The 24,139-nt window shown below is 41.2% G+C and overlaps 1 protein-coding gene across 2 annotated transcripts; it reads right to left on the reverse strand.

Annotated features, from left to right (window-relative positions):
• Window positions 1-930: 930 nt before the first annotated feature.
• Window positions 931-23,746, reverse strand: E2F8 (E2F transcription factor 8). Of its 2 annotated transcripts, none has more exons than XM_070735159.1 (11): window positions 23,365-23,746; window positions 20,669-20,769; window positions 16,478-16,726; window positions 14,737-14,893; window positions 11,777-12,073; window positions 9,569-9,730; window positions 8,979-9,116; window positions 8,494-8,694; window positions 7,290-7,368; window positions 6,603-7,077; window positions 931-1,517 (listed from the first exon to the last, which is right to left on the reverse strand). In XM_070735159.1, exons 2-11 carry the CDS (start codon window positions 20,684-20,686, stop codon window positions 1,434-1,436), a joined length of 1,860 nt encoding a protein of 619 aa, XP_070591260.1. In that variant the 5' UTR covers window positions 20,687-20,769; window positions 23,365-23,746; the 3' UTR covers window positions 931-1,433. The 2 variants fall into 2 exon arrangements, with proteins under 2 accessions (XP_070591260.1, XP_070591268.1); XM_070735167.1 differs by having other exon boundaries at window positions 9,569-9,631; window positions 23,365-23,451.
• Between the last annotated feature and the right edge of the window lie 393 nt (window positions 23,747-24,139).

A 24,139-nucleotide genomic window follows, 5' to 3' on the forward strand; every position in this document is an offset into this window, starting at 1 on the left:
CCTAGGCCTTTACAATTTTATGCATGGTATGTCTGTATGTATGTTTGGTTTTTATATAATGGGTTTTAAATTGTTTTTAGTATTGGATTATTATTGTATGCTGTCTTGTTATTGCTGTTAGCCGCCCTGAGTCTTCGGAGATGGGCGGCATACAAATCCAATAAATAAATAAATAATAAATAAAATCTTATGAAGAATGGTCATAAGTCATATTTTCAGTACCATTGTAATTTTGAGCAGTCACTAAACAAACTGTCATGTAAGTCAAGGGCTACTTGTATTTGAATTAATCAAAAATGTAGATTACACATATCATACAAATGATTAAAAGAAGCCTATCAAAAATGTTTTCATCAGTTCCAAAAATGACTTCGTCAGTCACAAGATCATATAGCTTCATAAAAGAACTCAACCAAACTAGATAACTAATAATGTTATTTTCATGATAAGCAGCAGGAAATAAATCAAGACTGAAATACATATTGCAAAAGTCATACAACACAAAGAGGGGAGAAATTGCAGGTGGATTTCTGTTTAGGAGCCAGAACCAGAATAGTAACTCTCAAGGAAATACTTCTTGATCTGTAGCTGATTTTACATTAATAGGACAACCAACAATTACTGTATTTTTTTTCCTATTCACAATAAAAACAATTTGAAGGAGTTAAAGCAGCAAGATATTTCATGAAATAAAACAGAGAAATAACCCATAAAGCTATTGCATACTGTTGACATCCAACTACAATACTTAAAACATGTTGAAAAAGCCCCAAAGGATAATTAACCAATCATCCACTGAATTGTCCCAAACCCTAGATTTCAGGCTGAACATGCAATATTTGTATCTAGAAACAAAATTTAGGGAGGTATTACAACAAACAAGGCAGAAGATACCGATTATGAAATCATTTGAACATTTATCACAAAAACTTAAAAAATCAACTTTTATTATTAATTCAAAGGAAATAGATTAAACATTAAATTATATATTTCATTTAATTTACATCAACATGATAAAATATCAAATATACAAGAATTATTGTGGCATTTAAAAACTATATTTTTTTAAAAAAACAATCTAGGCTTGGTATTGGAATGTGTGCCCTTTGTATATTATTATTTACAAAAATATATATTTCATAAAGTTATAGTCAAATAGCTAATGAAATTCTAAATGCACATTTAAAAATGTTGATGCATATCTTTCATTAAAAAAAAAAGAGTAGTTCAATATACTACTGTAGATAAAAGTAAAACAAAATCCAGCATGGGAGGAAAAAACGATCCCTATAAATTTCAAAGCACAATTTCAATGTGACAGAAATGAAGCATTGCAATTATATTTATTGAAGGGGACACAGTATGTTGATCCACCAAGTATTCTTCAGCATTAGCAATGTTTCTGGGGAAATTCCTTCTGATTCATAAGAAGATCAATGAGAGCCAGGATGTAGGCTGGGATCACTTGATGTTTCATTGCCTTTCTTTGAATCTTTGAATGACACAGGAACACTGGTCTAGATCAAAGGAAAAAACCCTCAGTGTTAACTAATAATAATAATTAATAATTTATTGGATTTGTGTGCCGCCCCTCTCCGCAGACTCGGGGCGGCTAACAACAATAATAAACACAACATGTACAATCCAATAATAAAAAACAACTAAAACCCCCTATTATAAAACCAAACATACACACAAACATACCATGCATAACTTGTAATGGCCTAGGGGGGACGAGCTATCTCAAGCTAACTAAGCTAAAGAAACTTATGTTTTTTAGCATGAAATAGACAAGAAACATACTATTTAGTTTATTATTGTTAGAACCCAGATCATCCTATATGGGACAGTTTACATATTGATTAGCACTTGGCTATTATTAAAGTACAGTGGTACCTCAAGATACGAACCCCTCGTCTTACGAACAACTCGTGATACGAACCCGGGGTTCAGAAAAATTTTGCCTCTTCTTACGAACTTTTTTCGAGTTACGAACCGGCGTTCGGAGACAGCTGGGAAGCCGCGCGGCTGTTTTAAAAGGTGACAGCCGGGTGGCGGGGCTTCCCAGCAGCCTCCCGAACGCCGGTTCGTAACTCGAAAAAAGTTCGTAAGAAGAGGCACAATTTTTCTGAACCCCGGGTTCAGTTCGGGAGGTTGCTGGGAAGCCCGGCTGTGACCTTTTAAAACAGCCGCGCGGCTTCCCAGCTCTCTCCGAACGCCGAACGCGGAAGTTCGGCTTTGCCGTTCGGCTTCGGGAGACAGCTGGGAAGCCGCACGGCTGTTTTAAAAGGTCACAGCCGCGCTGGGGGGCTTCCCAGCACCCCCCCGAACCCCGAAGTTCGGCAAAAGTTCAGGGTTCGGGGGGGTGCTGGGAAGCACCCCGCGCGGCTGTGACCTTTTAAAACAGCCGCACGGCTTCCAGCTGTCTCCCAAAGCCGAACGCCAAAGCCGAACTTCCGCGTTCAGAGACAGCTGGGAAGCCGCGCGGCTGTTTTAAAAGGTCACAGCCGCGCTGGGGGACTTCCCAGCAGCCTCCAAACGCCAAACGCGGAAGTTTGGGTTTGGCGTTTGGCTTCGGGAGACGGCTGGGAAGCCACGCGGCCGTTTTAAAAGGTCAAAGCCGGGCTGGGGGGGTTGCTGGGAAGCCCCCCAGCCCGGCTGTGACATTTTAAAACAGCCGCGCGGCTTCCCAGCCATCTCCCGAAGCCAAACGCCAAACTTCCGCATTTGGCATTTGGAAGCTGCTGGAAAGCCGCGCGGCTGTTTTAAAAGGTGACAGCCGGGCTGGGGGGCTTTCCAGCAGCCTCCAAACGCCAAACGCGGAAGTTTGGGTTTGGCGTTTGGCTTCGGGAGACGGCTGGGAAGCCGCCCGGCCGTTTTAAAAGGTCAAAGCCGGGCTGGGGGGGTTGCTGGGAAGCCCCCCAGCCCGGCTGTGACATTTTAAAACAGCCGCGCGGCTTCCCAGCCATCTCCCGAAGCCAAACGCCAAACCCAAACTTCTGCGTTTGGCATTTGGAGGCTGCTGGAAAGCCGCGCGGCTGTTTTAAAAGGTGACAGCCGGGCTGGGGGGCTTTCCAGCAGCCTCCAAACGCCAAACGCGGATGTTTGGGTTTGGCGTTTGGCTTCGGGAGACGGCTGGGAAGCCGCGTGGCCGTTTTAAAAGGTCACAGCCGGGCTGGGGGGCTTTCCAGCAGCCTCCAAACGCCAAACGCGGAAGTTTGGGTTTGGCGTTTGGCTTCGGGAGACGGCTGGGAAGCCGCGCGGCCGTTTTAAAAGGTCACAGCCGGGCTGGGGGGGTTGCTGGGAAGTCCCCCAGCCCGGCTGTGACATTTTAAAACAGCCGCGCGGCTTCCCAGCCATCTCCCGAAGCCGAACGCCAAACCCAAACTTCCGCGTTTGGCGTTCAGAGGCTGCTGGAAAGCCGCGCGACTGTTTTAAAAGGTCACAGCCGGGCTGGGGGGGTTGCCGGGAAGCCCCCCAGCCCGGCTGGGAAACCGCGCGGCTGTTTTAAAAGGTCACAACCGGGCGGCAGCGGGGGTTTTTTTGGTTGCACGGATTAATTGACTTTACATTGTTTCCTATGGGAAACAATGTTTCGTCTTACGAACCTTTCGTGTTACGAACCTCCCCCTGGAACCAATTAGGTTCGTATCTTGAAGTTCCACTGTAGAGTTTCAGACGCAAATTATTATTACTAAAATCTGATAAAAACAATTTAAAATGGAATTTGATAAAATATAATTTAAAATGAAATTGGAATAAAATACAATAATTTAATACATAGATAAATAAAATATAAAATTATATTTCGGTGTCATCCCTATAATCTACCCCAATCAGTCCCACATATGCAGATCTCAACCGAACCATTTTGCTTAAGTACTGTGCTGTGTTAAATGTTATTTTCAGATTCTGGCCGCACATAAGGTAAGTTGTTTTGATATGGGGATTCCAATGGGTCATTTGTTTGGTATATAGACCAAGGTAGCTGTTTCTCACCCTCTTATGAAAGGCAACAATCAAATAAGATGTGAGCCCAATCTTCTACCTCTGCCGCTCCGCAAATGCAGAGATGTTCATTGTAGGGTACAGAATGGAATCTCCCATATCTGATTCTGATTGTGTCAAACTGTTTGAATCTTGCTCGTGTAAATATCTCCCTAAGATGTTTTGGCAGTTGTAATTTTAAATAGCTGTCTATTTGAAAAGTATGTTTTTATTTGCTTAGCAATTTCAAGTTGCCTAAATGGGACTTGATAGCACACAATTAATCAGCATGCTGCTATATCTTTTCTTTTCACCAGAGAGATATAGAATTTTAAAACAATTGCTTGGATGCATATATACTAATATTTAGCCCAAATGAAATGCTATAGATGCTATAAATGCTAAAAATCAATCTTGGAAAGAGTTACAACTGAAGAACCAGTGTCACAGCTAGCAGTTCTACTGGATAGGTAAAAATTAGTCTTGGAAAGAGTTACAACTGAAGAACCAGTGTCACAGCTAGCAGTTCTACTGGATAGGTAAAAATCAGTCTTGGAAAGAGTTACAACTGAAGAACCAGTGTCACACTAGCAGTTCCACTGGATATCAAGTGGAAGGGTCCCAACCCCAACTACCGGGTTAAGCCCATTCAGAACCAGGCCATAGAAGTAGAAGGTGAGTGTGTGTGTGCAACTCTACTTGCAGGTAGATGAATATGTCTGCAGCTCCATTTGTGGAAATTGTGGACCTGCATGCTCGCCGTGAAATGGAACCATCCCTACTTGCTCTCCCCCTGCTGGTCCGCAAAGCCGGAAGGTTTAGAGACTGTTGGTCTAGTGTATAATCATGTTTGCCTCTTTGTGGAATGCATAGAATTATGTTCTGTTAGTCATGCGCTGATATTATTCAGATTAGATATTGCAAAGGATTTTAGGCAGAGCTACTTTTAAGGACAGTTGATAAATGTCAGTGGGATCAGAATGCATCCAGTTGGATGCATTTTCTGGCCAAGTATTAGTAGTACAATGTACAGCTATTTTATCAATTGCATTAGGCTGCAATTTCCAGGGTCAATGCTAGCTCACTGAAAGAAAAAAATCTTAGGTACAGTGGTACCTCATCTTACGAACTTAATTCATTTCGTGACCAGGTTCGTAAGTAGAAATGTCCACAAGATGAAACAATGTTTCCCATAGGAATCAATGTAAAATCAAATAATGCGTGCAAATCCATTAGGAAAATCCAAACTTCAAGGCTTAAAAAAAAAGCGGTGGGGGGACAAAGTGAAGGCTAACGGAGTAGAGACAGACAGCGAGGACGAGCGGGGAATAGAGGTCCTAACAAAGGCTAACGCCGCCCCAAATTGCTCCCAAAATCACCCCTCCAAAAGCTTCCTACCTTGCCCAAATCGCTCCTAAAAACACCCCTTTTGGAGGGGTGATTTTAGCAGCGAGATGGGGCAAAGGAAGCGGCAGGCTACAGGGGATTTTGGCAGAGGGATGGGGCGGCTATGGGGAGCAGAGGAAGCGGAGGGCTAGAAGGGAAAGTGGCAGGGAAATGGGGCAGCTCCGGCATTCCCCGCCTCGGGACTGCATGTGCAAGGCGGTGGCAGCCACAAGGCAGGGGAATCCATGTGACAGTAAGAGAGCCACACACCCGGGCTCGGGTTCGTAAGGTGAAATGGTTAAGAGGCAAACAAATCTTAAACTCTGGGTTCGTATCTCAAAAATTTTGTATGAAGAGGCGTTCGTAAGACGAGGTATCACTGTATTCCCTTCAACTAATAACAGAATTTGTATAAGCCAACTTAATTATAAAAACTAGAATATGCCAGACAGGACTTTAAAACTGTGAAGTTTTTCATTCCATTGAGTGCATTATTAAACTACTGAGCCTTTCAAAAGAGCAATATACAGTGTTCCCTCGATTTTCGCGGGTTCGAACTTTGCGGATAGCCTATACCACGGTTTTTCAAAAAATATTAATTAAAAAATACTTTGCGGGGTTTTTCCCTATACCATGGATTTTCCCACCCGATGACGTCATATGTCATCGCCAAACTAATAATTTTTGCAAATAAATAACCAAAAAAAATTTATTGTTAATAAATAATTATGTTTATAAATATCAGGATCACTAAGTGTCTTATTCAATGGTGAGTACCAGTAATAATGGTGAGTAAATGGTTGTTAAGGGAATGGGAAAGGGTAATTTAGGGGTTTAAAGTGTTAAGGGAAGGCTTGTGATACTGTCCATAGCCAAAAATGGTGTATTTACTTCCGCATCTCTACTTCGCGGAAATTCGACTTTCGCGGGCGGTCTTGGAACGCATCTCCCGTGGAAATCGAGGGAACACTGTACTGTATATGTATGTCTGACAAGGAATCTGCCTTCGACACTATATAATATTTTGATTAATTTGTCACTAAAAAGCTGCTTTCATGAGCAAGAAAAAATAATGCAAAGGAAAGGGACTGGAGCAACTGCATTTATTAAAAACTTTTTTCTTGGGCTTTCTCTAATATTATATGTAATTTATGAATGGCTAGTGAAATGTTTTTCTGCAACAGAAAAATATTTAATACATGGAACAATTACATTTAAAGATAGCTTACCAACGGTGAATCTTGAAGCTCCAACTTTTTACTCTTGTATTTTTTAATTGGACCATCATCTAGTGGCAACTTAGATCTTTTTAAACACTTCCCAGATTTATTTATTGGATTTGTATGCCGCCCCTCTGCTGTTCTGCTGTGTTCTTTAGTTAGCCAGAGTTGCAGCTCTTCAGCTTTTTTCCAATCATTAAAACTGTCTTTAGTAAATGTTTCACTAAGAGCTTCCACAGGAGTCTTAATTTTGGTTACATGAGTAGTAGAAACAGGATACACCAAGTAATTTGGGTATGCTGTCACTAATTGGAATGGATTCAGATATGCTGCACGTGGTACAGTAGAAAGGACATAGGGGAGTACTGAGCTTGAGGTCGAGGATAAGTTTGCAGCTTGAGAAGGCAAAAAGACTGCTTTGGGCTTCAAACAAGATTTGGAAGATGAAGTGTGCTCCAATTTCTTTTTTATCTTTTCAGATTCCCTAAAAAAATAAATTTATTGTTAAGTTTTTAACTTGGAAATAACACGCACACAGTTATAACTACATTAAGTGTATAAAAAGCTAATAAATTTTAGAAGCTATAGTATTAATATGTCATAATTATTTTAACTGTTGGTATAAACAACAGCTATAAATAGCTGATTTCAACAGATAGTTAATTAGCAACCACCATGCCTTATGTAGAAATATACCTTGATTGTTCATCTAATTGTTGTTTGCATATTGCTGCAAGATGAGCCATCGTGCTTGGAATAGTTGAAGGATTTGAGCCTTTAAAAGAAAAGAAAGATAAGCATTTAACTTGCATTTTATTTAAAATGTAGCAAACTTAAACGCAGCTTGAAACCCCTTCTAAAATCCATCACTGATAGTGCTGACATAGTTTGGGTTATGACCTTTTCTTATTATCTCAATTAGTGTCCAGGTTCTTAAGTAGAAAAGTTCTTAAGTAGAAGCAATTTTTCCCATAGGAATCAATGTAAAAGCAAATAATGCATGCAAACCCATTAGGAAAAGAAATAAAAGCTCAGAATTTGGGTGGGAGGAGGAGGAGGAAGAAGAGGAGGACAGTCGCTGCTGAAGGAAAAAGGTGAAGGAAATAAAAAAAATCCAAAACTTTAAGGCTAAAAAAAAAAAAGAGAGAGGGACTCTGAGGTGGCGAGGAGCATGCGCCTCCCATACGCCTGGCGCGAGGCTGCCTCCCATACGGTATGCCAGAGAGAAAAACCCAGGGGGAATGGCAGGAAACTGGTCAGGCCTTTGTTGCTGCTCTCAAATTTCCTGGTAAATTTTTCCGGCCTTGGGTTCTTAAGTAGAAAATGCTTCTTAAGAAGAAGCAAAAAAATCTTGAACACCCAGTTATTATCTAGAAAGGTTCTTAAGTAGAGGCATTCTTAAGTAGAGGTACCACTGTATTTCCTTATTATCAATTTATTTTATCAATGTTCTAATTTTTCTAAACCTCCAGATGCAACACATACACATAAATTTTATTCTCATAAAACAAGGAGTCAGAAAGACTGCTCAAAAACAAACGATTGGAAATAGTATCCTATGCTTATGAAACATATTTACACATTTTGCATTCTACAACAGGGGTCCTCAATGCCTGGGCTGCAGCCCACTACTGGGCTGTAGCCTATTTTGGGATTGGACCATGTGAGTGGTAAGGTTGGCACACATGCCTGCAGATCGACTTCCATGCAAGCTCAGCTGCATATGTGTGTGCACCAACTCGTCACTTGCGCAACCCAGTTCCCCTCTCCCCCCGGCCGGTCCACCAAGCCACAAAGTTCGGGGACTGCTGTTCTACAGTAAGAAATGAACAACAAAAGCACCATTCCCTACTTTAATATTTTATCCCAGAATTATATGAAACTTTTGTATCGTACATACCTAAATCTTTTTTGACAGGGCTGCCTGGAGCCGAATGACTCTTTCTCTCATCATTTTCTTTACTCCTTGACAGTTTTATTAAAGACGGATGCCGTGTGAAATTTGATTTGCTATTAGTAGGGAAAAGATTCTTAGAACAACCCTCTTTAAAAGGTTTATCTTCCACAGGAAGTGGCATTACATCCAGTTTAGGCTGGGCATCTATGAAACAATCATACACAGAACTCTAACATTAATATACTATTGTTACATTCTTGTTTTGACAGTTATTACTTTTAAATATTTCTTTTAAAAAATAATTAGTCCTCTAAGTATGGATACACATGTTGATATATTATATTAATATAATGACACAAAGGAGAAATTAACTACCTTAATTTTGATATGACTTTTATAGAGAGGCACAGGTGAGCAGAAATTAACATTCAATCCAGTTGTAGCTCAAAAATAATCTAAGTCTAGTTCAAAGGTAATAATGCACCTACCTTTAATATCAGAAAAAACATTTGGTCCTATCCATTTAAATGCTGGCTTGCGGCCTTTCTCTTCCGTAATATGAACCTTCTTGATGAGCTCAAGGCTACTGAGAACGTTAGCAATATCATATAGTCTTCGAATTTTAGCTGAAATAAGTTAAAAAGCTAATGAAAAATACAGAAACAAAAAATTCAAAATTGTTAAAGCTAGGGCTTTTCCTTTCCCTCCCAGCTATATAGATACACCAGAAACATTTCAGTTTGAGGGATCTATGCTGTAAGGCCAGGGTAGGCGTTCAACATTTTGCATTCTTCTACAGTACTAAATTCCTTATTTAGTATTTTTAACACACAGTTGCTTTGGTTTTACTTTGGAGAAATATTTAATGGCAGTGATGATTTGTAAACAGAGAATTAAAATTATTCAATGCAGGTTTTAGAAATATGGATCCTAAACCTTCAACCCAGGAACAGGCTGTCAACCTTGAGCCTGGTGAGATTCGAATTGGTGAACTACAGCCAGCAGTCAGCAGAAGCAGCTTGCAGTACTGCACTCTGACCATTGTGGCCACTGTGGCTCTTGACTTTTTACCACTTACTTTTAAACTTGCTTGTATCCAGTGATTCACAATGTTCTTCGCCAATCAAACTTTTAGCAGCATCTTCGAGACACACAATTTGGGGATATGACCCAAGAAACAACATTACAAATTTCTGGCTCATCACTCTTAAAGATTTGTCTTTACGACTATTTACTGAAGCTGTACAAAGAAAAGAGACAAGAACTAAATACAGAAGTAAATTCAAATCACTAATAATTGGAAGATGGCATATTTTACTAAGGCCTAATTTTGGTCAATAACTGGATATGGTTTAGTTTATTAATTACTTGTTATTTGCATCAATAAATTATGTATGGGTAGTTCTTGTTTTAGAGATTGCCTTGGATAGGGACTAATTGCATTTATGATGGTGATCAAAAACTTGGTGTCCAAGGCCTGCATTTATTACTCCCCTCATAAAGCAGAAAGATTGCCCATACAGTGTTCCCTCGATTTTCGCGGGTTCGAACTTTGCGAAAAGCCTATACCACGATTTAAAAAAAATATTAATTAAAAAATACTTCACTGTTTTTTCCCTATACCATGGTTTTTCCCGCCCGATGACATCATATGTCATTGCCAAACCTTTGTCTGCCTTTAATAAATATTTTATTTAATAAACTTTAATAACTAAGCATGGTGAGTAATAATCTAAATGGTTGTTAAGGGAATGGGAAATTGTAATTTAGGGGTTTAAAGTGTTAAGGGATGGCTTGTGATATTGTTCATAGCCAAAAAATAGTGTATTTACTTCCGCATCTCTGCTTTGCGGAAATTCAACTTTTGCGGGCGGTCTCAAAACACATCCCCCGCGAAAATCGAGGGAACACTGTACAAGCTATCTTCCTGGTTGCTTTTCTGTAAAAAGTGCTAGCCACAAATTAACAAGTTAGCTCTGTAACCTTAGTTGATTAGAACCAGTGATGGACTACCAAAATTTTTACTACCACACTGTGGGCGTGGCTTATGCATTTTTTTTCAACATCTTTCAGTGCAAATTGGGTGCTCTGGGGTGGAAGTCCAAATTTTGCTACTGGAACTGCGCTCCTGACTGTTCCCGTAGGAGCCCATCACTGAATAGAACTCTCAGGCTCTCTGGCACTGCTGTCTGATACTGACAAGACTCTAATCAATTTCTCAGTAAAAGCTTGTTTGCTTCCTAAGCTGCTCATCAATACACTAGGGCCGCGATGGTGAACCTATGGCACATGTGCCAAAGTTGGCACACAGAGCTCACTCTGCGAGTCAGCTGCTCTTCCTGGTTCTGGCATACATTTGCGCCTATGCGCTCCAGTTGCAGCATTTGGTACCAAAAAGGTTAATTATCATTGCACTAGAGAAACAGCTAGAAACATTCCATTTGAGGTGTATTCTCTGTTGTGTGCCCACTTGTTCTTTTGTAATTTCTTCCGCTCCAATGAATATAGAAATTAATATCATTTCCTTTCTTACTAATTATCGTAGTGTCAAGGTGAACATTCCAAAGAATGCTATAAGGCTTTCCCTTTTACCCAGCTTCTTCAAGAATCAAGTTTTGGAAACTTTCCTGCCTTCTAATGTTTTAAAGCAAAGAAAAGCTGAAGGTAAAAATCATAAGCTCTGCTGTGGTCACTTGATTGTTCACTTAGCAGCCACTTTGGTTAACAAACCCAAAACCAATTGTGATTCCTAAACAAGAATTACCTGTCTTTGTTTTCAGCAAGATTATTTATTGATTATTATCACTCCATATCGGACGTGATTTTAGAAAAGACTCAAGGAAAGGTTAATAGCTTTTAGGATAGTTTTGCAATCTTAGTTTTTCTAAGCACTGGTGTTAACACTGCTTTTAAAAACATTTACTTTAAATAATAATAATAATAATAATAATAATAATAATAATAATAATAATTTATTAGACTTGTATGCCGCCCCTCTCCGAAGACTTGGAGCGGCTCACAACAAAATACAAAGCACAAATCTAATATTAAAAACAATTATAAAAAACCCATTATAAAAACAGTCATGCCATCCAATTAAACCAAACATAAAATGAAACAGCTAAGGGTCAGTTATGTTTCCCAAGCCTGGCGGCATAGGTGGTTTTTTTGCAAAAGGCAAGGAGGGTGGGGGCAGTCCTAATCTCCGGGGAGGAGTTGATTTTGGATTTTTGCAAACGGAATCATAGGACATCTCCATCTATGAGCATGTCTTTCTTAGAATTACCTGCTTGAAGTTCCATCCCAGGAAGTTCCACAAAGTTTGTATAATTTGACCTAGCATGTGTTGGCATCCTTTCAATATTGTGACCAATATTTCCAGTCTCTTGCCCATTTTTCCCTTGTTTAGTCAGTTTGATTTGTTGCAGATCCTTGTTTTCGTCAGCTACTTTTTTCAAAGCCTGCAGTATTTTTTTAAGATTATGACGGCCATGCCAGGAATATCTGTTTTTGGCAAGTCGGCTCACAATATAAAGACTTTCTAATACATTCATTATGTCATAGATACGCCTGCGCTCAATATCTGGAATGACAGAAACATCACAAATTATTTTTCAGTTTCTTTTTCAATCTTATCAGTTTCCTAAAATTATATGTTTAAATATTTTAACAATCAAAACAAATGACAGGACTTCAATTATAGAAAATACAATCTTAGCAGTGGCTAGAATCTTAGTAGTGGTTAAAATGCTGTATTGAAAGCTAATTATGCACATATTGCCAGGATTTTGATTCCTTCAATCCCGACTGACTCAAAGTTGACTCAACAATTAAATTGTTAGTATTAATTATTTTAGAAATTAGTTTTTTTCCCCTTGATTTCTTTTTATTGCTGCTATTATTTCTTTAACTCACGAGAAGTTTTTCTTTTTTTTAACAATTAGCTTCCCTGGATAGAACACTGAGGAACGTGATGGAGCTACAATTGTCAGGTACGATGTGTGTCTCGTGGTGGGGTGCAACTTGGGGGTGGCAGGTTGGGTGAGGTGGGTGGGCCATGAGATGTGTGTCCTATATGGGAGTGTTTCCCAACCTTGGCAACTTGGCATTCGCTGGCTGGGGAATTCTGGGACTTGAAGTCCAAATATCTTCAAGTTGCCACGGTTGAGAAACACTGCTATATGGGACTTGTAGCTCCATTGCATTCCTCAGTTTTGTGTCCACTGATCCTCCCCCGCCTCTTGAGCGAAGTGGGAGGGGAAAGAAATTCTCCCAAGGTGCCTTAGGAAGCAGAACTGATAGCCAAACTTCTAGCCAGGCTCAGTGGCAGAAGCAGCCGGCCTGTGCTTGTCTCTTCTAAAAGCTCTTCAATCCTCTTCCCCCAGATGACATCCAAGCTTCAATCAATCAATCAATCAGACCATTTGTGGCCGCCGTGACTAGGACAACTTTTGCAAATCGTTTTACAGCGCTGCGGGTCGAGAAGACTTTGCAGGCTCCCTAGGGGGCTTGCCCCCCCCCCCCCCCAGTTTGCTTACAGGTGCCTCTATTCTTCACCACCCCTCCAGGATAGTTCTAACCAGCTCTGAGTGAATCTGGTCCCCTAGTGATGTGAATATCGGAATTTCCCTGTGGAACGCAGGGACTACTTATCGCCATGGCATTTGCTGGATTTGGGGATTAGCAGTACAGTGTTCCCTCGATTTTCGCAGGGGATGCATTCCGAGACCGCCCGCGAAAGTCGAATTTCCACGAAGTAGAGATGCGGAAAGTAAATACACCATTTTTGGCTATGGACAGTATCACAAGCCTTTGCTTAACACTTTAAACCCCTAAATTAACATTTCCCATTTCCTTAACAACCATTTACTCACCATTATTACTGGTACTCACCATTGAATAAGACACTTAGTGATCCTGATATTTATAAACATAGTTATTTATTAACAATAATTATTTTTTTTGTTATTTATTTGCAAAAATTATTAGTTTGGCGATGATGTATGACGTCATCCAGCAGGAAAAACCGTGGTATAGAAACAAAACCTCAAAGTATTTTTTAATTATTATTTTTTGAAAAAACGTGGTATAGGCTATTCGCGAAGTTCGAACCCGCGAAAATCGAGGGAACACTGTACTGGTTTGTGTCCGTGGGTGGGTGAAGCCTCCCGCTGCTGCCACTACCGTTTCGGCAAACCGAAAGCAACCCCTGCTGGGTTAGGGAATAATTTAAAACATCATGAGGTGGCCAACGAACTGAAGAGTTTGGGACCCATATTCTAGATTTTCTAGGAAAATGTTTTTAATATGTTTAGCTTCGTACTTTGTAGTTGTATGGTTTTTTTTAAAAAAAATTGATGATGCACACTATTTTCCAAAATTCTTGGACCTTGGGCCTTTTTAATATGCATAAGAAAACAAACTAAAAGGGGAAAAATAATACTGACCTTTTAAAAGAATTTTAAGATATCAAGGAGCAAAACATCTAGCCGATTTGCAGTTTGAAAGGCCAATTATGTTTTCACAACTCTGAAGTTAGCAAGTGATAATTCTTTAGAGATATATGCATTTTAGAGATTTATATTTTAATTAAAACACGCAATGTATTTTACACATTATGTATAATACATAACCTGGCTCTGTTCCCGAGCTTGAGGCACCAAATGTGTCAAGGGCCTGGCTATATTGCTACCAGACCAAATATTTTGCCCTTGTGTATCTTGAATTGAATGTTTTTAATGGTTTTTTAATTGGTTTTACTGTTTTAAAATTGATTTTAAATGTTTTAAATAATTAATTGTAATGTATTTTATGAACTGTAAGTCTCCCAGAGTCATTCACTGAGATGGGCTGCTATAGAAATTGAACAAACAAATAAACAAACAATACAACATACAGTAACATTATTACCATTTGAAGTAAATCTAAAGAATAAAAAATAGATGTTTGGAATGCTACTTTATTTGAAAGTAAATCCCCCAAACCAAAAGGGATTTGAGAAGCTCCAGACATGATGCTATGAACAAAATAACTTTGTTTAGGACTATTCCAAATGCTGCCAGTTCAGAGGATTTATGTTCAACTAGTGTAAACTACTGCAGAATAGTATGGCTGTGAAGATATTCTGCAAATATGGAGAGTACGTTTTATTCTTGAACTGATAAATTTTGCACATCCATATGTGCCTTTTAGTAGGCATAAGATTTGTCAAGGGGAAAAAAAAGACAATGCAATACCAAAACTTACTGAGATCTTCTGCTACCTCATCAAGACATATTTCATTACTTTTAGAAAAGTTAGGATAACTAGGATAGCGGGCTAAGAATTTATGACACAGCAATCCAAGGCTTTTCTCTTTACGTCTTGTTTGAGGCTTTTCATAGTCATCTCCTGACAAATGATCCTGTAGAGAGAAAGGGGGGGGGGGTGAGGGAGAGAAAGCTCTTCTATGATGTTTTAAAATCCTCAAAATTTAACCAGCACTCCAGATTTTAAGTGTAACACAGGACAAGCAATGTACATAGCAAATACAGTGGCACCTCTACTTAAGAACTTTTCTAGATAAGAACTGGGTGCTCAAGATTTCTTTTGCCTCTACTTAAGAACCAGTTTCTACTTAAGAACCCGAGCCCGAAAAAATTTCCCAGGAAATTTGAGAGCGGCACGAAGGCCCAACCAGTTTCCTGCCATTCCCCCTTTAATCCTGGCCATATTGGGCTTTTCTGGGCTGCCAGAGGAGCCTTTCGGTGGCGCTTAGGGAGGCTTTGGCAGCCCAGAGTGAACTGAGCGTTTTCCTTTCTCTGGGTGCTTGGAGAGGAATAAACCACTTCGCTGTGGTGACTCCCTTGCGCTGCCTCCCATACACCCGGCATGAGGTTGCCTCCTGGAGCGTCTGGGCAAAAGGGGATGCTCACCTCACCTTCTTCCTTCGGCAGCGACTGTCCTTCTCCTCCTCTTCTTCTTCCTCCTCCTCCTCCTCCCCCCACCCAAATTCCGAGCTTTTATTTCTTTCCTAATAGGTTTGCACACATTACAGTGATACCTTGTCTTACAAACTTAATTGGTTCCGGGATGAGGTTCTTAAGGCGAAACAATGTTTCCCATAGGAATCAATGGAAAAGCGATTCATGCGTGCAAGCCCAAAATTCACCCCTTTTGCAAGCCGAAGCGCCCGTTTTTGCGCTGCTGGGATTCCCCTGAGGCCCCCCTCCATGGGAAACTCCACCTCCGGACTTCTGTGTTTTTGCGATGCTGCAGGCAGGGGAATCCCAGCATTGCAAAAACGAGAGCTTCGCTGGCAACGGAAGTCAGGAGGTGGGGTTTCCCAGTGAAGGGAGCATCAGTGAAATCGCAGCATCGTAAAAACACCAAAGTCCTCAAAACCCCACCTCCGGACCTCTGTGTTTTTGCAATGCTGTGATTTCACTGAGGCTCCCCTCGCTGGGAAATCCCACCTCCGGACTTCCGTTGCCAGCGAAGCGCCCGTTTTTCCACTGCTGGGATTCCCGTGCAGCATCACAAAAACATGGAAGTCCGGAGGTGGGGTTTCCCATGGAGGGGAAACTCAGGGGAATCCTAGCAGCGCAAAAAACAGGTGCTTTGCTGGCAATGGAAGTTTGGAGACGGGGCATCCCAGCGGTGGGTTTGTAAGGTGAAAATAGTTCAGAAGAACAGGCAAAAAAATCTTAAACCCTGGGTATCACTGTATTTGCTTTTACATTGATTCCTATGGGAAAAATTGCTTCGGAGAGGGGCGGCATACAAATCTAATAAATTGAATTGAAATTGAATACTTAAGAATCTGTCACGGAACGAATTAAGTTCTTAAGTAGAGGTACCACTGTACATATGTAATTTCCTCTTGCTTTTCACGTTTAATAACAAGCATATTTATTTCATTAATTTATATACAACTTCATCTCATTATTGAAGCAACATTATCAGTTACTGCAAGTAAGGCAAATTGAAAGAAGAAAAAGGGTTTTACCTCAAGGTTTTCACTTTTATTATCTGACAATTTTTTTTCCTGTTCTCGATTTCTAATCTCAGGACTAGCCGCACTAATCAGCATTTTAAGGTTAGCGGTAGGAGTCCATGGATCACCAGAAGGACTTTCATTGTGCTTTGGCGGTGTTGTCAGATGGTCAGAAGCACTTGGGGTTAGCCAGTTGGGGCTAACTGTTTGTTTTAGAGGAGTTTTGACTAGGCTTCCAAGCACTCCAAAACATTGATTTTCCTAAGCCAAGAAACAAAAAAAATGGAACCACACTGAACATTAAAATATGATTCAGAGAACCAGGGGTGGGCTCCTACTGGAACGGCTAATTGCGCGCAGCTCCATGGCTCTGACACGCGAGTGTTTGTTTCCCGTAACCTGTGCAGGTTTTGCTTCCCCACATGTGGGAGAGCAAAAATCCTTATCAAAACGCATGTCTGCCTGTGAGATTTTGCGTCCTAGACAGATGCGGGAAGCAAATTTGTGCTCGATCCTACACTCATGTGCCTGAGCTGCGGGCATTTAGCCATTCCGGTAGTAGCCTACCACTGTCAAAGACTGATTGTAATATTTTTTAAATGGTTTTGACATTTTTCAAGTTAAAAAAGAAAACAACTGATAGTAATATTGAAATACCTTACTGTATTTTTTGGGCAATGAACAGTTTCACAAGCCTTCCCTTAAGACTTTAAGCCCCTAAATTTCAATTTCCCATTCCCTTAGCAACCATTTAGATTATTACTCACCATGTTTATTTATTAAAGTTTATTAAAAAAAATATTTATTAAAGGCAGATGAAAGTTTGACAATGACATATGACGTCATCAGGCGGGGGAAAACGTGGTATAGGGAAAACCCCCGCAAAGTATTTTTAAATTAATATATTTGAAAAACCGCGGTATAGACTTTTCGCGAAGTTCAAACCTGCGAAAATCGAGGGAACACTGTATTTGGTTTATAAGATGCATCAACATTTCCACCCTCTTTTGGGGGGAGGGTAATGGTGCATCTTATACTCAAAAAAATGGTATATTTGAATAAATAAAATTATATAATACCAAACAAATCTTTTCTTAAATCAGTGGTTCTCAACCTAGGAGTCGGGACCCCTTTGGGAGGTTGAACGACCGTTTCAAAGCGGTTGCCTAAGACCATGGGAAAAGCCAAATTCCAATGGTGTTAGGAACTAAAGCTTCTTCTATTCTGGCGCCTAGGAACATATTTTTACAATCCGACTAATCAGGCGTTTACAGTGGGGGTGTCCCTCTGAATTTCCTGTCCATCAGCTTAAAGCTGTATTGGGGGAACTGGCACTAGACTTATGGTTAGGGGTCACCACAACACGAGGATCTGTATTAAGGGATTGTGGCATTAGAAAGTCTGAGAACCAGTGTCTTAAATGCAATAATTTAATATTTTGCCTCATTATACCAGCGATCAGTCAGAACTCATAGAATTGGCCTTCTCCAGGTCCCATCAGCCAAGCAATGTTGGCTGGCGGGCTGTAGGGGAAGAGTCTTCGCTGTGGCGGTTCCAGCCCTTTGGAATCAGCTGCCCCCAGAGATTCGCACTGCCCCTACCCTCCTGGCCTTTCAGAAGTTGTTGAAGACACATCTCTGCTGGCAGACTTGGGGCTGTTGAACATTCTGATTCCAGCCCACGTTATGGCTATAGTATACATGAATGTGAGTGAATGGTTCTTAGAAATGGGTTTTTAGGGTTGTTATTTTAGTATGTCTAGTAAATTTTAGATTTTGAATTGGTCCATTTTAATTTTGATTTCTATCATGCTGTATTTTTTTATTTATCCCTTTGATGTAAGCTGCCCTGAGTCTTTGGAGAAGGGTGGCCTAGAAATTGACTAAATAAATACAGTGATCCCCCGGGTATTGCGATCCCGATCATTGCGAAACGGCTATATGGCGATTTTTCAACCCGGAAGTAAAAACACCATCTGCGCATGCGTGCCCTTTTTTCTATGGCCACGCATGCGTAGATGGCGCCGGGCAGATCAGCTGCTGGGCGGCTTCCCTGGGTCTTCCCCCTCTTGCTGGCGGGAGGGCGAGCGGCGGGCATCAGCGAGGAGTTTGCGTGGGCGGCAGGGAAACCCCAGCGCCGCTTCCCAGCTGAGTCCTGAAGCCAAACGCGGAAGTTCGCTTCAGGACTCAGCTGGGAAGCGGCGCGAGCGAACGGCGTGGGCGGGCGAGCGGCAGCGAGGAGTTTGCGTGGGCGGTGGGGAAACCCCAGCGCCGCTTCCCAGCTGAGTCCCGAAGCCAGACGCGGAAGTTCGCTTCAGGACTCAGCTGGGAAGCGGCGCGAGCGAAGGGCGTGGGCGGGCGAGCGGCAGCGAGGAGTTTGCGTGGGCGGTGGGGAAACCCCAGCGCCGCTTCCCAGCTGAGTCCCGAAGCCAAACGCGGAAGTTCGCCTTTGCCTTCTGGCTTCAGGACTCAGCTGGGAAGCGGCGCGAGCGAATGGCGTGGGCGGGCGAGCGGGCAGGCAGGCGGCGGACAAGCGGCGGGCGGACAAGACAAGCGGCGGGCGCAGCAGCAGCGAGGAGTTTGCGTGGGCGGCGGGGAAACCCCAATCTTCGGCTCCTCGCTGCTGCGGCGGAAGTAAAAACACCATCTGCGCATGCGCAGATGGTGTTTTTACTTCCGCAGCGCTACTTCGCGAAAAACCGATCATTGCGAGGGGTCCTGGAACGGAACCCTCGCAATAATCGGGGGACCACTGTATATATATATATATAATTGCATGGTAATTATTTCTATGGCAACATCAACTAGATATCCCAAAGGCTTCAGTCTATTTATTTATTTATTCGATTTTTATGCCGCCCTTCTCCTTAGACTCAGGGCGGCTTACAACATGTTAGCAATAGCACTTTTTTAACAGAGCTAGGCTATTGCCCCCACAATCTGGGTCCTCATTTTACCCACCTCGGAAGGATGGGAGGCTGAGTGAACCTTGAGCCGGTGATGAGATTTGAACCGCTGGCCTTCAGATCTACAAGTCAGCTTCAGTGGCCTGCAGTATAGCACTCTACCTGCTGCGCCACCCCGGCTAGTCTAGCCACACCATAAACACATTAGTACTCTGAAAGATTCTCAGCTCTTCCTCATTCATAGATTGACTGCAACTAACTCAAAAGGCCCATCATCCAGCACTATATTGTTCATCATTTTATTTTAGTTTTTTCCTATTCAGGTACCTTATTTGGTAAAATACAGGAATAGTTTATTTCTATGTTACGTTATAGAACTTAACACAGAAATAGAACTTATAGGAGTGCCTATAATCATAGCCAGTTTACAACAAAACCCATTCCACAGCACAAAAGGATATTTTTTTAACATCCCACACATTCTACATAGGTTTATCCATTCCAAACTATTCAAATGGTCTTCATTGCTTTCTGAAAGGCTAAAAAGAAAGGTTCTGCAGATCACAGATAAGATATTGTTACAAATGGCCTGGGAAGCAGTGGAGAAGGCACACCTCTGAGATCCAACCAGACAACAATATTTAAAGGAAGGAGCCTGAAGCATCTCATCTCATCTAACCAGCTTTCTATATCGCTGCTACTTAATACAGATGCCTACTTGCTTTAGCTGGACAGCTATATGACCTTCATGCCTTGAGTGACCCTGCTGGGACTATATGTTGTTGATATTTACATCTGTCATTCTTTGCGCATCCCTCCCAGAAACACTTCCTATGATGAGACAACTAAGTATGACTCGAGGGAGTTTCTCAATGTCTACAAATAACTCTCTGCCTTGATTTCTGTGCACATATAAGTAGAGTGTGACTTCCTTTTTTCATAAGAGAAACTGACAGTACTGCAACTTTGAAGCATATTATACTTGACAGTGTAGACAATTGTTGTAAAATTGTCTTAAAATAGCCATGGGGGGGGGGGGGAGACATAAGAGGACAACATCAGATAGGGAAGGAAAAATATTTGACCCTTGTAAGCTATTTTCTTATCTCCTTCTTTTATGTCAAGAGTGAAATATAGCCATATTGCTCAATCAAAACACAGGATATCTAAAACATAACAATGAATAACCCTGGAGTTGCCTCAGGTATTCTTACTACTGCAATTTGCAAACAACATTGGCCTATAATTTGAATATAAGAGATGACAAAAGATAGTTTGAAAGGACTTAGATAAATTACCTTTTTCTCTTTATTCATCCTGCCACTATTAGCTTCAGCCTTGTATACATTTCTTCAGTTAAACATTATGTTGGTTTATATGCTGGGATATTTTTACTATTCTGAAAGAAAGAAAAAAACCTAGTTAACACATGAACTTCTAAGAAAGAAATTAGAATTGAAGAGAAATCTGGATTTAAATTTACTGTAGCTATCGACAATTTTAGACCAATTCTGTTTTTCCTGCTTTTTCAGAATGTTTTATGTTATTGGAATAATAAAGTCTGTATCTCTTTCTTGCACTTCTTTTTATGGTTGCCCATCTCACCCAGGGTGACTTTGAGTTGTATCCTGGTGTATCCTTCTTAGGCTTACTGAAAAATGTTATGTAAAAAAACTTATTTTACCATAGCCATAATGGGTGGTAGGTGTTAATATTTATGGGCCTTAACTATGATATTTATGATTTCAGCATGATTGTAGAATGATTGGTTTGATAGGTTTTCTTTTAGTTGAATTTAATGGTTCTTTTAATGTATTATTAATTGGATTCATATTATTGTTCTGTTTTTGTACTTGCTGTGAGCTATCCCAGGTCCTCGGAGAGGGGCGGCATACAAATCCAATAAAATAAAATAAAATAAATAAATAAATAGAAGATCTTCTAATTTTTGCCTAACGTTGCTTTGACTGAAAAGTATTAGTGTGAGGGTATAGTTGCCAGCTAAATAAAGGCTATGATTTTCTAAAAGAAAATAGCAATAGCACTTAGACTTATAGCGGTTTACAGTCAGCATATTGCCCCCAACAATTTGGGTCCACATTTTACTCACCTCGGAAGGGTGGAAGGTTGACTCAACCTTGAGGCTGGTGGAATTTGAACTGCCAAATTGCAGGCAGCCAGCTGAAATCTGCAATTCTGCACTCCAACCACTGTACAGAGGCAACGTTCTCAAATAGCAGCGTTTGCCCACTTTGCTTTTGAACAGGATTTATCATTTTTCCAAGGTTTGTGGAAAATGTATGGGAATGGAAAGAAGTGACAACCCCCCCCCGCCCCAATTCAAAACAGGATTGTAAGTGTAATGTAGGAGGAAATGCATTTAACAGACCTTCTTCAGATAATCCTTGATTTGTGAACACAATGGAGCCCAGAATTTATGTCGCTAAGTGAGAAATTTTCCCCATTTTACCACCTACCACTTTTCTTGCCACATTTGCTTAAGTAAATCACTTGCAGTTGTCAAATTAGCCACACAGTTAAGTGAATCTGGCTTCCCAGTTGACTTTGCTTGTCAGAAGATTGTGAAATATGATCACATGACCCTGGGAGATCACAACCATCATTAACCAGTTGTCAAGCCATCTAACTTAAATCATGTGACCACGGGGGGGGGGGGGCAGCAGTTGGTCATAAGTGTGAAAAATGGCTGTAAGTCACTCTTCTCAGGGCCATTGTAGCTTCGGATCATCACTAAATGAACTGTTGTTGCCTTTTGAGATATTTTTTTTACAAGGGCCTGTTTTTGTACAAGAGAAGTTGCCTCGGAGCGTGTTGTACGACAAGTAGCATCACAATACAATAATGACTGCAGGGCTTACAATAACACAAACATTTCCAGCCTGCAATGCTATATCTGGCACAGAGCAGCTTTATTTATTTTACTTTATTTATTTGTCAAACATGTATAGGATAGTAGTAGTTTATGTTAACATAAATATAAGTAAAAAAGTAACGATAAAAGAGGACAGTAGAACAGTAGGACAGGTACAGTATGCATAGTGGTGTACTTACATACACCCCTTACAGATCTCTTAAAAATGGGGAGAGGTCGACTGTAGATAATCTAAGGTTAAAATTTTTGGGGTTTGGGGAAGAAACCAGGTAGTCAGGTAGTGCATTTAAGGCGTTGATCACTCTATTGCTGAAGGCATATTTTCTACAGTCGAGTTTACATTTAATTTGAATCTATTACATACTCTTGTATTGCTGTGGTTGATGGTGAAGTAGTCATTAATAGGAAGGCCATTTTGGTATATGATTTTACACACTACCTTTAGATCAGATCAGAGGCCATGTAGTTGTAAATTGTCTAATCCCAGTATTTCAAGTCTGGTGGTATTTTAAGAATGAACATTTGTGTTCATGACATGGGCTCAAGGACAAGGAGTGTCCCATTGAGAGACGTTTATGGTTGTGCTTGATTTTATAACTGCTTACACAGATAGGTCGGTCGAGACTACATTAACCAAAATCAGAGCAGTAGCTTAAAGCTACGTGCACTGAGAGTTTTAATGCCCCAAAGACAAATTCCTTGTGTGTCCAATCACACTTGGCCAAGAAAGAATTCTAATTCGCCTCTAACACGCACCTAGGTTTCTTTATTTTTTGTGGTCACTTTTTCAATTGCCCCCTTGCTCCCTTCCCTTTACGTTGGGCTGTATTAATAATATTAATATTTTTTTCAAACTTAATAAAGATCTTTTTTAAAAAACTCTACAAAAAACCTGTTCTCGCTGCTTTCTCCGTTGCTCCAATAAACCTAACTCCTCAGTGCTTCCAAGAACAGGTTTTAATTTTATTTTAAAAATAAATAAATTGAATACAAAAAATAAATAAAATAAAAAGTGGACGGCGCCCGTCTCACGACTGACCTGCCAGCCCTCCCCAGCAACCCTCTGCTGCGGTACCGTCCCTGCCCTCCCAGTCCACTCACCTACGTTACTTCGGACGATACAGCCCTCACACCCCGCCAACAAGCTTCTTCCTTCGATTCCAACTTGAGAATTCTCCCCGCGCTCCATCGTTCGGACGGGGCTCCTCCCTGTTCTTCGCAATCTCGTTTCCCATTGGCTCTTGAGAGAAGGGGGCGGAATCATCTTGCCGCTCTGTTTAAATGTTTGGCGCCACCGGGCTTGTATTTGGTCTAATTTGCTCCCCTTTCGCCACCTCCATTTGCCTCGCAACCCAGAGGGGAATTCTGGGAGGTGAAGTCCACAAGTCTTTCAAGTTGCCATGTTGGGGGGGGGGCACTCCTGCTTTAAAGGCATAGCTATCGCTATTTAGACCGAACGCGCGCCGTTCCTTCCTTCCTGATTGGAGCTTGGTGTTTTGTTTTGTCTCTTCCCTCCTTCCTCCTCCGGAGCGATTTGAATTCGAGTACAAGCATAGCGAGGGAAGAGAAGGAAAGTTTTCCAGAGCAATCAAGAAGGTTTGCGGTCCTGTCCAATCAGCGTTTCTTTCCCTTGGACTGGGCGGGGAAACGGAGTAGCGAGGCGGGAAAAAAATCGAGAGTTGGTTCGCTGGCGCCTAAAAATCGCGGGGCGCGAAAAAAAAGGGAAGAAAACGTCGTGTCGCCTATTAGGGTGGGGCGGGGTGGTGTTTTTTGTGTGTGCATTCCTCGATTTTCCGGATTGACCAGTTGAAGTTTCAATGCCGGGGACACGAGAATCGACTGAATGCACCAGTGCCTACCGTCCCCTGGCCTATTG

Source organism: Erythrolamprus reginae, chromosome 1 (assembly GCF_031021105.1).
Source record: "Erythrolamprus reginae isolate rEryReg1 chromosome 1, rEryReg1.hap1, whole genome shotgun sequence".
NCBI classification, from domain to species: Eukaryota; Metazoa; Chordata; class Lepidosauria; order Squamata; family Dipsadidae; genus Erythrolamprus; species Erythrolamprus reginae.

Coding starts and splice junctions, on each gene's coding strand:
- E2F8 (XM_070735159.1), bottom strand. Junction 12,074..14,736: donor TGAGGTAGCAGAAGATCTCA/GTAAGTTTTGGT, acceptor CTGTCATTCCAG/ATATTGAGCGCAGGCGTATC. Junction 7,078..7,289: donor CAATTAGATGAACAATCAAG/GTATATTTCTAC, acceptor TTATTTTTTTAG/GGAATCTGAAAAGATAAAAA.